General features: G+C 43.7%; 1 protein-coding gene across 3 annotated transcripts in view; it reads left to right on the plus strand.

Moving 5' to 3' along the window:
* Positions 1 to 12,965, plus strand: part of MICU1 (mitochondrial calcium uptake 1) — a 376,908-nt gene that overhangs the window by 294,024 nt on the left and 69,919 nt on the right. For all 3 annotated transcript variants that reach the window (XM_033940604.1, XM_033940607.1, XM_033940605.1), the window contains exon 9: positions 9,698 to 9,835. In XM_033940604.1, the coding sequence (XP_033796495.1) occupies positions 9,698 to 9,835 (138 nt within the window). The remainder of the gene's footprint in view (positions 1 to 9,697; positions 9,836 to 12,965) is intronic.

Raw genomic sequence — 12,965 nt, forward strand, 5'->3', positions numbered from 1 at the left:
TTTTATTTTAAGTTTTGCCGCTTTGGGTGAGTAGACGGCAGTTGGAGGAGGTGCAGCGGCACATTTTTTATTTTATTTGGGCAGGTCGCAGATCTCGGGTGAGTAGGAAGGTCCTCTATTTGAGTCGGAGTGCCGGGGGGCTGGCGGTTCCTAATGTAGTGAAGTATTACCAGGCGGCCCAGTTGCGCGCTCTTTTGGAGTGGCAGACGCAGGATCCGAAACCGTGGGTGGTGATTGAGCAGAGCCTTTCAGTTGGGGTACCGTTGCTGCATCGGCCTTGGGTGCCTGGGAGAGCGAAGATGGGGGGGGGGGTTTGACCTCAGTAGATACTTCCTTGAGGGTATGGAATGTGGTACGGAAGGGCTTATTGTTGGGAAAGCGTCATTCTTGGTACACTCCGTTACGCTATAATCCGGATTTTGTACCTGGTCGGGGAGCTGGAGTGTTTGTAGGTTGGGAAAATCGAGGATTGGTGTGTGTGAGTCAATTGTGGGATCCGGTTTTAGGTCGGATACGGCCTTTTGCGGATCTACAGGGCTGTTATGGCCTTCTTGCTGGTGATCTTTTCCCCTATCTACAGGTTGTTCATTACCTTCAGACCTCGGGAGTAGTGGGGGACTTACGGGGTGGCAAGACCCCCTTGGAGCTGTTGTTGGGCCCGGTGCTTCGACGGGGGACACTGTCTGCCTTGTACCGTTGCCTAAATGTTAGGAGGGATGCCCTCCTTCCTTACATGAAAGCTTGGGAGGGGGATTGGGAATCTGTTATATCTGTAGACACGTGGGAGGATATCTGGAGAGAGGTGTCATCAGTGGGTATTGCAGCCTTTTTGGTGGAAAATGGATATAAGGTCCTCTTTCGCTGGTACTATACCCCTCAGGTATTGGCTAGATGGAGGGGGACGGGGAGGGGCTTGTGTTGGAGGGGCTGCGGGGAAGTGGGTACTTATCTGCATATGTGGTGGCAGTGTGGGCTTGTGAGTGGTTTCTGGGTGGAGGTGTTTACTCGGGTCTCTCGAATTCTAGGCACCCAGGTACTGGTGGACTGGCGTCATGCTCTTCTGTATTGGCACCAATTAGATCTTGACTGGGGGGATTCCCTGTTCTGTAAGTTGGCTTTCACTGCAGCCTGGTTGGTCTTGGCTTCCTCTTGGAATCAAGTGCAGACTCCCTCGTGGCCTTTGGTGGAGCAGCGCTTGCTCAACTGGCAGCTAATGTATCAACTGACGGCTATGCAGCATGGTAAATTGCACGGCTATGCGCGTATTTGGCGCCGCTTCCGGGCGTCTATCTTGTGAGGGATACTTGTGGGCTTGGTGTGGGGTGTTGCGACCGGTACTTAGGGGGGGGGTTTGAGTTTGGGTGTTCTGATTCCCCTTTCTTTTATTCTGTTGACCTATGGAGACCCTTTTCTTATTCTTGGAGGTTTGGGTTCACTGATTTGTCCCTGTGGGAGGGTGGGGGGTGGGGGGGGATTTTGCTGTGTTGTGGGGGTTATTTAGCTTCTGATTGTATAGTTTGGGATTGTGCTCTTGTTTATTATGTTGGTAGTGCCTCTGGCGCTTCCTTTATGAGGTTTTGTGATTTCACTGTTATTGTTGTTTTCATGAATAAAACTTTTATTGAAAAAAAAGAAATGGAGTTAAACAATGGGATCACCTTGAATCCCCCATCCTCCTCCCAGTTTGTTTTCTGCAAGCGAGTTGCTCAGAAGTGTGTTTGATCTGCTCTGCTGTTTTATTATTTGCAGGTATTTTTTCTCAGTGATATTTGGAGGCTTGTTGGCAGAGGTTTCCACGTGGAGGGACCCTCTGACTGGGAGAAGATACAGACTTGCACGGCGGAAGTTTTTTGCTAGCAGGATCAGCCACTCAGGGACACCTAGTTACAGAGCCTGCTGATATTTATTAGAGCTGAGGGACCGTCCCCTGCACAACATGGCTTCAGCAAAGGCAGATCCTGTTTGACGAACTTGCTGCACTTCTTCAAGGGAGTAAACAGGCAGCTAGACAAGGGTGACCTGGTCGACATTGTATATTTGGATTTTCAGAAGGCGTTCGACAAGGTTCCGCATGAACGACTACTTTGGAAAATTGCGAGCCATGGAATCGAGTGTGAAATACTCATGTGGATTAAAAACTGGCTGGAGGATCTTAAAACCTGGCAAATACAGTTCTGCTCCCGAGTCCTATCACCCAATTTCTCTGTTAAATGTGGATATAAAAATTATTTCCAAAATACTAGCTGATAGACTAGCGACCCTTCTCCCTGATATTATAGCATCAACACAGGTGGGATTCGTAAAGGGTAGGCAAGCGATACATAATGTCCGTAAAGCACTGTTATCCTTAGCTCATACCCAAATTCATGACATTCCGATGCTTCTGCTGAGTTTGGATGCTGCACAGGCATTTGACCAGGTCAATTGGACATATCTCTTTGAGGTGCTGCATTATATGGGTATATCCGGTTGGTTCGGCGCGGCGTTGCACACCTTATATTCGACCCCCACAGCGAGACTGCTCGTCAATGACATTATTACTGACCCAATTTCAATAGACAGGGGAACCGGTCAGGGATGCCCCCTGTCTTCCCTCTTATTTTTGCTGTACTTGGAACCGTTTCTTCGTACAGTTTCGTTAGACCCTGATATCATGGGAGTGGACTTCGGGACCCACTCACTCAAAGTGTTAGCCTTTGCGGATGATCTCCTGTTTTTGCTTACGGATCCCCCTCATTATACATCTATTGCAAGCGCTTGATGAATTTAAATTCTATTCGGGTTTTACATTAAATTACCAGAAATCTATGGCTTTAGCCAGCCCCATGACACTACAACAGACATGGAGAGGTCCCTTCCCCTTTACGTGGGCCACGACCTCAATCCGCTATCTGGGGGTTTGGATACCTAGAGACCTTAAGACTCTGTATGACAGCAACATCACCTCATTGCTTCATGCCACCTCACACCGCCTACAGAACTGGTCCACTTTCCCCCTTTCGGTGGTGGGACGGGTAGCCCTTTTTAATATGGTGCTCTTTCCCAAATGGTTATATTGTTTTCAGATCCTGCCTCTGCTCATATCTTATGCCCATAACACACGCTTAACGAGGGAATTGCAATGTTTCCTCTGGGGGGGTAAGAGACCCCGTATGCAATTTCTTCGGATGTGTTTGCCCAGGGACAGGGGGGGCTATGAATTATTAAATGTACGTTGGTATGCCATGGCTTGTCAGATGAGACATATTAACGATTGGTTTAGAGGGACATCTGATTTTTCTGCTACGCCATTGGAGTTATCCTTGCTGGCTCCGTTTCATGTGAGTTACCTCTTACATGTGGCGGATCCAAGGTTACGTTCTTTGGTGTCCCACTATCCGATCTTTGCGCCGGCTAGGCGAACCTGGAAGTGGGTTTGTAAAATTGCTAAATTGTCTTCGGGGGTGTCACTCTATCTACCTATACAGGGCAACGGCACCTTTCAACCGGGACTGCAAAATGCTGCCTTTGCTAGGTGGAGTGCACAGGGTCTTCAATTCCTTTTTCACCTGTTTTCAGAGGAGGGGAGCCTGGCAACATTTGCGGAATTACAACAAACATTTGATTTACAGTCTAATGATCTATTTGCCTATTACCAGATCCGACATTATGTTCAGTCTCTACCAGTGACTTTTCTTACTGAGGACAGCAGGGATGCACTTTCGGAACTCTTTAGCCTTTCAGCCCAACAGAGGATTCCACTAAGGTTTCACATTGTGGGGATCCGAGACTGTCAATCGGGCCCCAATCTGGACATCTTAGCGACAGCGTGGACTGAGGACTTACAGTGTACGTTAACGACCCATCAGCTACAGCGGGTACTGAAGAACATTCAGAAGGTATCACCTAACATCACCCACTGGGAAATGCAATTGAAAATTGTTCTGAGACTGTATATTCCCCCGGAACGAGCTGCCCGGATGGGAATTACGACATCTCATTCTTGCCCGAAATGTCATCATGCTCATGCTTCATTGAATCATATGTTTTGGGCCTGCCCCAAAATTCAACAGTTTTGGAGACACCTTGGACAATATACTACGTTGCTTTGGGGGAGGCGCTGGCTCCCACAACCGAGGGCGTTATTTATAATATAGCCACGCCCAAACCCAGGGGAATGTCAGCATTTATAACCAGAACTGGTTGCAGTACATGAAGAAGGACACAGTACTACTCGAAAGGGTCCAGAGGAGAGCGACTAAAATGGTTAAGGGGTTGGAGGAATTGATGTACAGTGAGAGATTGGAGAATCTTTGCCTCTTCTCCCTAGAAAAGAAGAGACTGAGAGGGGACATGATCAAAACATTCAAAATACTGAAGGGAATAGACTTAGTATATAAAGACAGGTTGTTCACCCTCTCCAAGGTAGGGAGAACGAGAGGGCGCACTCTAAAGTTAAAAGGGTATAGATTCCATACAAACGTAAGGAAGTTCTTCTTCACCCAGAGAGTGGTAGAAAACTGGAACGCTCTTCTGAAGTCTGTTAAAGGGGAAAACACCCTCCAGGGATTCAAGACAAAGTTGGACAAGTTTCTGCTAAACTGGAACGTACGCAGGTGAGGCTTGGCTCATTTAGAACACTGGCCTTTGACCAAAGGGCCGCCGCGTGAACAGACTGCTAGGCACGATGGACCCAGCAGCGGCAATTCTTATTTTCTTATGTTCGCCAAGTCAGATATTTTGTGGCCCATTGTGAGGGAGCTCAGTTTTCAAATCACCTATATGGTTTTGCTGAAATCTAAGTACACCACATCTAGCACACTCCTGGGTATTGAGGTGATGTCATTAGAGAGTTTGACACTTTCTAAAGAAAGGAGAAAAGGAAAACAAAGTAACTCATAGTAAGTGACAGCAGATAAATACTTACATGGTCTATTCAGTCTGCCCAACAAGACTACCAGAGCTGCACCTGCCATTCTGTTTGGGCCCCAGTCACTCATGCTTAAATACTGATTGTCAAGTCTCCGCTCTGCCAACCATATAAGCAGCTAAGTATGATGTTGTCTTAGTTATAACCACATATCTCCAGTACCTCAAAAGTCTTAAAAGAAGGAACAAGGAGCCAGAGAGGAAGCTAAGAGGAAGACCAAGAGTAAGCAGAGAGTGAAAGGGGACAGAAATAAACTACTAATTCAAAAATTATTTAAGTTTGATGATTGTACCAGCTAGGCTGTGCTTAGAGATGGGAGAAATAACTCGTATGTGTTCTTTTTTTCCAGCTTTGTGATCAGTGTAGTGAATAAAGTATGTTTTTTTAGAAGGATAGAGGGGAGGTCTGTGATCCTCTGCTTTGAAAATCTCTCTTAGGATGCTACCTCAGGCCTCAAAACAACATCTTACCCATGTCAAAAGCTTAATAGAATAGGTGGGTAACAAGATCAAAATTTTTATTTTACAACAAATTTTTCAAATATTTCCTTATAATCGCTGAAACCTGCTGAATAATGCTAATAATTCAACAATTTCAAATCAAAATGTCAAAATACCTTTCACTCTCCAATTATACATGAAATTCACATTAAACACTTTACTTAACATGGAAGGTGAGCATTTCGTAGCGTACTAGGAAATCAGATCATAGGACCTCATGATTTCAATATTTCAAGTCCACATCCTGTACTTTTTGTTCTAATTTGAAGTGTGCTCCTTGAATAACAAGTTCTAGTGGTATTCCAATACAAGGGAACTAAAGAGTCAAATAGTCTGTAAAGGAATTTGAAAACAACGCTTGCACACTTAAACTGTATCCTAAGATGGAATGGAAGCCAATGAAGCTTTGGGGATCAGATTTTGTAACTTGGACATCAAATTTTATAGTTATACAGATGATTTCATTGTTGCGATTCCTATTTCATTTTCTCTTTCTCAAGCAACACAGTTAATATCGGCTGTAATTTCCACTATAGAGCAATGGATGGTTGAGTTCAAATTAAAACTCAAAACAGACTAAACAAATTCTTTTTGGGCGGCTACCCCTAGGAAGAAGAGGGTAGAACAGAGTCTGAACTTGAATGGAACTTTATATCCGATTAATTCCAGAATCAGAATTTTAGGGGTCATCATAGACCAAGACCTATCAATTAAAGCTCATACTGACTTTCTGGTTTGAAAAAGCTTTTATATACTGTGGAAATGACAAAAGATCAGATCATATTTTGATACTTCTTCCTTTAGATTATTAGTGCAGTCTCTGATTCTTAGTACTCTGGATTATTGCAACATCATTTGCTATGCGGGTCTTCAAAAAAAAAAAATCTTTACAAGTTGTGTATTATTTAAAATACTGCCGTAAGATTAATTTTCAATTTAAGAAAGTCAGATCATTTAACACCTTATTACAAGTTGCATTGACTTCCAGTCGAAGATTGAATGATATTTAAATTTGGATCCATGTGCTATCAGGTTTTACATGACCTTACAGTGGATTATCTTGTGAATTTGCCAACTCTAGACATTCACATTGCTGCCTTGTATTTTTTGCTTTTCCTTTAGTCAAGGATTGTCGGTATAAAAAATATTTTCATAGACTTTTTTTTCATTTCAAGCAGCAACAAGAGATAAAGAGTTCAATTATTTAACACTTTAGGAAATTATTGAAAACCTACTTATATGATAAATTTCTGTAATTATAATTTTTGTACTTCGCTGTAACTGTTCAGTCTCTTTGTATTGTGAACCACATAGAACTGGAAGGTATTGCAGTATACAAATACATTTTATGTTATTACATTACATTACATTAGTGATTTCTATTCCGCCTTTACCTTGCGGTTCAAGGCGAATTACATAGGAATTGTTAAGATATTAAGAAGTACTTAGGGAATAGTTTGAACATTTTCTGGTTTGCTAATGAGTAGTTGGTATTGCTGGAGGAGTTAGGAGTATGTTTGGTTGTGTTATATTGGTTTTATGTATTTTTTGAAGAGTTTCAAGTTTAATAAAAATTTGATTAATCGCTTAATCAGAATTCTAAGTGATATACATATCACTAAAAATTACAAAATTTTAGGGAACAATACAGCAAATGACAAAAACTAAGTCTTGCAAGACTAAGGACTAACATGACAAACCCATTCAACACAAGGAAAAGTAGGGAAAGGAAATACAAATTAGGGTTTTTGTTTCTTTTTTGAAGGTTTTGTAGTCTGTGGTCAAAGCCAGCAGATTGGTGAGTTGTTGGTCCAGTTTCGCTGCTCTGGTGTTTTATGTTATGAATACAAGGATGCTTAGAGTAAAAAATATATATATATTTTTTTAAACTGCTAGTATACAGCATTGGAAACATTCCCACCCATGAGTTCACAAGACATTCTTATCTCATCAGCTATTTCAATTGGTGAATTAGCTCTTTTTTGAGGAAAAAGTTATTGCCCTGTTTTACTAAAGTGCGCTAACCGATTAGCGCGCTCAAATTGAATTAACGCACACTAAATGCTAATGCATATATGTTAGTCTATGGACGTGTTAGCATTTAGCGTGCGCTAATCGGTTAGCGCACCTTAGTAAAACAGGGGGTATGTCCTTGCAGAATTCAATGGTGCATTCCCCATGATCTCCCCAACTTGGCGAATCAGTGGATGGAGTGCTTTATGATAATGGCCAGGTTCATCTTTGGACTTGGGTATATGGTCTGAATTTCAAACTCTTGACTACTACTAGATTGACTAAAATGTTGGAGTCCTTAAAGTTTGTTACTCCTCTCAAGGACCCGCTGCAGCTTATCCTTATCAAACGCCTCCTGGAAATACTTTTTCCAACCTATGTCAGACAAGTCTTTGTATATAGGCACTGGCATAGCAAGGGTGGGAGGGAAACGTCAGAGGGAAGCGCCAAGGCTGGCCTAAGCAGCAGGTTTTAGCTGCTGCTCATGCTAGTAAAGAGTTAGAGGTATGATGGGGGGGTGGGGAGTGAAGGCGCGCTTGCGGCAGGGGAGAAGTGGGAAGGACCGCGGGGTGGGCAGAGAGGAGAGGTGCCAGCGCCCCCACCAAGATGGCACTCGAGGTGATCTGCCCTCCCCCTCCCGCTACGCCACTGTATATATATTTTTTTTACCAACTTTTGGAAGCAAGCAGTAGTTAGTCATATTTTAAAGAACATATGAATTACCATAGTCAACAAACTGAAGGTCCATCAAGCCCAGTATCCTGTTTCCAACAGTGGCTAATCCAAGTCTCAAGTATGTGGTAAGATCCTAAAAGAATAAAGCATTCCCAGGAACAAGCAGTGGATTTCCCCAAGCCATAGGAAACTATCCAAACCTTTTTTAAACTCTGCTACGTTAACTGATTTTAACACGATCTCCTGCAATATATTCCAGAGTTTAATTTCACTTTGAGTGAAGAAATATTTTCTCTAGTTTGTTTTAAATCTACTACTTAGTAGTTTCATTGCAAGCCCTCTGGTCCTAGTATTTTTGGAAAGAGTAAACAAGTGATTCACATCTACCCTTTCCACTTTCTTGACTCTGATTTAACTGAAAACTATTGATTTGACTCTAATCTCATGTTTGTATCTAAAGTGCTGGAGAAGTTGTATTATTGCAACTGTCTACATTTCTAGTGTGAATTTCACAAAGGTCATGGCACAGAATCTTTATTGACAGGATGCTAAATGAAATTAGACTAACTGGGATGCTGGCAGATATGTTCTGCTGATTCTGCTAGAGCTCAGCACAACTTTTGACCTAGTGGATCATGAGCTGCTTTTGTCCTGTTTACAAGATATTGACATAAGAGGAACAGTATTATAATGGTTTAAATCTTATCTAGCTTAAGGTGTATCACAAATCTAGCTTCTTGTGCCCTTGTACCTTGGAAAATAGGGTCCCACAAGGCTCCTTGCTCTCACTAGTATTATTAAACATCTTGGTGATAGCTTTATGTATTTAATTTAATCACAAATTCAGAGGCCCATCATATAGCATAGATATGAAACACCTTAATAGGCACAACAAAGAAAAATGGGGAGACCCAATGATCCACAGTGAAAACAATTCACTGATGAAAACAAAAACTGTGGATACAGATGTTCTGGAGATAATTTATTAAACACTGACATATAAAACCATGAAAATTCAATTAAAAAAGTACAATGATAAAAAATACTGTGATAGAAATCCAACCGGACCCTACACGGTCCGTGTTTCGGCGAACACGCCTTCCTCAGGGGTCCAATGGTTTGCAACCTCACATATAAAGAATTGGACTGAAAACAGTATTGTCTTTAAACATGTGAGCAAAGAACACCACAGACAAGTGAAGTAGCAAAAAAAATGCTAAGAAGGGGTGGAGGGTTGAGTGCACACAGAAAATATAGATTTCTTGTAGAGGAATCCCTGCTGTACCAAGGAAGCAACTTGTATCTAACTAAAGCAAAAAAGTCATTTTTGCAGGCCATTTTTGGCATATTATGATGATCTGCTGTGTTCTGCTGTTAATTGCTCCTTAAATATCTGCCCTTTAATACTGTCTACCTTTAGACTTCAGAGGCTGGGGGGTCTGTTTGAAATCTGGCTATGCGACAGTGCTATTTGGGTGGGGGGGAGGGGTTATATTTTTATATTTCTATTTTTCTGACTGGATTATGAAACACTGTTGCCTTACAGGAGATGTTAGATGATATCTCTGACTGGCAATTCCTCTTGTAATCTTTCTTGCAGTTTGATCGACAGGAGCCAATGAACGGGCACATCACAGAGCGTCAGTTTGGCAGCATGCTGCTGGCATACAGTGGGGTACAGTCCAAGAAGCTCACCCAGATGCTGAAACAGCTCAAGAAATACTTTAAAGATGCAGAGGTGAGTCATGCTTGCATACAGCAAACATAGGGCTAGATTCACTAAGCAAACCGATCGTGTACTGATTGGTTTGCAAGCCCTTTGCAACCCGGTTCACTAACCTGTTTACCGATCTGATTCTGATCCATGCATGCAAATGAGGGGAAACGGCATGCAAAGGAGGCAAGGACACGATTCACTGAACAAATCTGGGACACTGACTGGGCTGGCCGATCAAAAGAAGAAGCGACTGGTGGGGACCAGTCATTCATGACCTTTCCTTCTCTCTGTTGACGTCTCCTGCACTTTTCAGCCCGACTTCAGCCCTGACTCTCCTTGGCCTGTCCTGCCCTTTTCAGCCCCGACTCTCCTCACCCTGTCCTGTTCTTTTCAGCCCAACTTCAGCCCTGACTCTCCTCGCCCTGTCCTGCCCTCTTCAGCCCTGACTCTCCTCGCCCTGTCCTGCCCTCTTCAGCCCTGACTCTCCTCGCCCTGTCCTGCCCTCTTCAGCCCTGACTCTCCTCGCCCTGTCCTACCCTCTTCAGCCCTGACTCTCCTCGCCCTGTCCTGCCCTCTTCAGCCCTGACTCTCCTCACCCTGTCCTGCCCTCTTCAGCCCTGACTCTCCTCGCCCTGTCCTGCCCTCTTCAGCCCTGACTCTCCTCGCCCTGTCCTGCCCTCTTCAGCCCTGACTCTCCTCGCCCTGTCCTGCCCTCTTCAGCCCTGACTCTCCTCGCCCTGTCCTGCCCTCTTCAGCCCCGACTCTCCTCGCCCTGTCCTGCCCTCTTCAGCCCCGACTCTCCTCGCCCTATCCTGCCCTTTTCAGCCTGACTTCAGCCCCGACTCTCCTGCCCTTCCCTTGCAGTGTGAGCCCGTGGTTTTAACCCATGGGTTTAAAGCAGGTTAAAACCACGGGCTCGCGAAGTAGTAGTGAAAAAACAGAAAAAAAGCAGCTTGCAGCTCCGTAAGCATGCGCAGCCCATCTAAAGATGGTCTGCGCATGCTTCAGGTTCGCTCACTAGCGATCCGTGTGGTCGGTGGGGGGCATTCCTCTGATCATCCCCATTTGCATGCTGAGCCTTGGTTAGTTGGTCGGCTTGCCACGGATCGAGCATGGAGAGGCAGGTCAGTGAATCTAGCCCATAGTGGGGGTAAAGGCTGAGCCCAAGCATGGGTGTGAGATTGGTGATCTAGTCACAAAACAATAAAATAAAACAAAGCTCTTTCAACTGTTCCATGGTCTGGTCCGTTTTATTGGTTATAATGATGTTCGTCGTTGAAGCGACTTGTATGTTATATGTCATTTTATATTCTGAATGTAAGTGTGCAATTTGTTTTATAGTGATGTCTGTGTTGATGTGATATGTATGTTAAATGTAATGCATTATTTTGTACGTAAAGGTGTAACTCGCCCTGGATAAGGGTGGAGGATAAACAAACAAGCTGCATTCACCTACAATCTAAACCGCTCCAACAAAGGTAGGATAGGCTAACTGGATAGGCCATATGGTCTTTATCTGCCTTCATTTTTCTATCAGCAGTGCTATTTCAAAACCTCTTTTAAAGCACACAGAGGAAACAAAGCTTGAAGAAAGCCTCACCCACAGCACTGCTCATGTTTTCTGCCCTCTTAGACCACAAAAGATGGAAAGAAAGCTTTGTCTTACCACCTTTCCTGATCCAAGAGGACATTAAAAATGAGCAGTGTTGTGGGCGAGGCTTTCTTCAAGCTTTGTTTCCTGCATGTGCTTTAAAAGAGGTTTTGAAATAGCACTGCTGATAGAAAAATGAAGTCAGATAAAGACCATATGGCCTATCCAGTTAGCCTATCCTACCATCTAGTATCCCTCAGAATACAAACATGGGGAAATAAAGTAAGTGTTTAGATTGCAGCTGAATGCTATTGATAGCTGTAGTATTGGCCATACAAGTATTTCGGAATAACCTTCTGTTCTCTAGTCTTTCTTCTGTGGGGGTTTTATATATTGTCATTCTTTTCAGCTATAGGGTATTTGTCTCCTTAAATAGATTGCTTAATGCCTCATATCTCAATGCCTGCTTTCAAGTTCCTTTTCCCCTAGTTCCAGTCTTAGCTGCTCATATTCTATTTATACTCTGGTAACTCAGGGGGCTGCTGTCTTTTTTTAAGATCTCTCTTAAGCTATTTAGGTTGATTTCATGTTTTGTGTACCTGGGGCAATCCTGCACCTAAAAAAACCTCCCAAAACTTAAAATTCTTTACATAATATTTTAAAATTCTACACCAGGGTTGCCAGAGTCCAGTCCTCGAGATCTACTGGCAGAGCAGGTTTTCAGGATATCCACAATGAATATGCATGAGAGAGATTTGCCTGCACTGCCTTCTTGGTCTGCAGATCTCTCTCTCATGCATATTCATTGTGGATATCCTGAAAACCTGGCCTGCCAGTAGATCTCGAGGACCGGACTTGGGCAGCCCTGCTCTACACAAATAGTTCTTACTCATAGAGGCAGAAACTTTAAATGTTTAGGATGACATTACCCCACAAGTACAGTAGTAATGTACAAGAACTAAGGCATCTGCTTTTCAGGACTTTTGCTTTAGCAATCCATATAGTCCAAGGAGCATGCCAAGCTGCAGGCAGTGCTAATACTTAGGGCAATGCAATGATGACAGTGGGTGTCGCTACAAATGTCACCAGTTGAAAGAATTCACCGTTGCCAATGCTCAAAGCTCCCTGCCTCCACAGATGGCCAACTTGAAATACCTGAAACCCTAACCTCCGTTATATTTTCACCTTCCTTCCCCTGCTTGTATCTCCCAGCAGGAGCTTCCCTTCCCACTTTCTCTTCCCCAACACTGGCCTCATCTCCTGTCCAACATTCTTTCCCCTTTTTCACCAACTTGAGCACTCTAACATACTGCCACACACCCTCCTGACATTTTCTCTCCCCTTTACATTCCCTCTCCTCTTGTCTCCCCAAGCGCATTTCTCCCCCATTTTGTCTTCACACTGGCTCCCAATTCCAGCAAGAATACTATTCATATTCTATTGTCTACTGTTTAAAACTATAAATGGAGACAGCTCAACCTTCCTGAACAACCGCCTCATCCAACCGCCTCAACCAGGCACAGGAAAATTCCCACCCCATTCATACTCCCACCAATCAAA

This window comes from Geotrypetes seraphini, chromosome 4 (genome assembly GCF_902459505.1).
Source record: "Geotrypetes seraphini chromosome 4, aGeoSer1.1, whole genome shotgun sequence".
Classification (NCBI taxonomy): domain Eukaryota; kingdom Metazoa; phylum Chordata; class Amphibia; order Gymnophiona; family Dermophiidae; genus Geotrypetes; species Geotrypetes seraphini.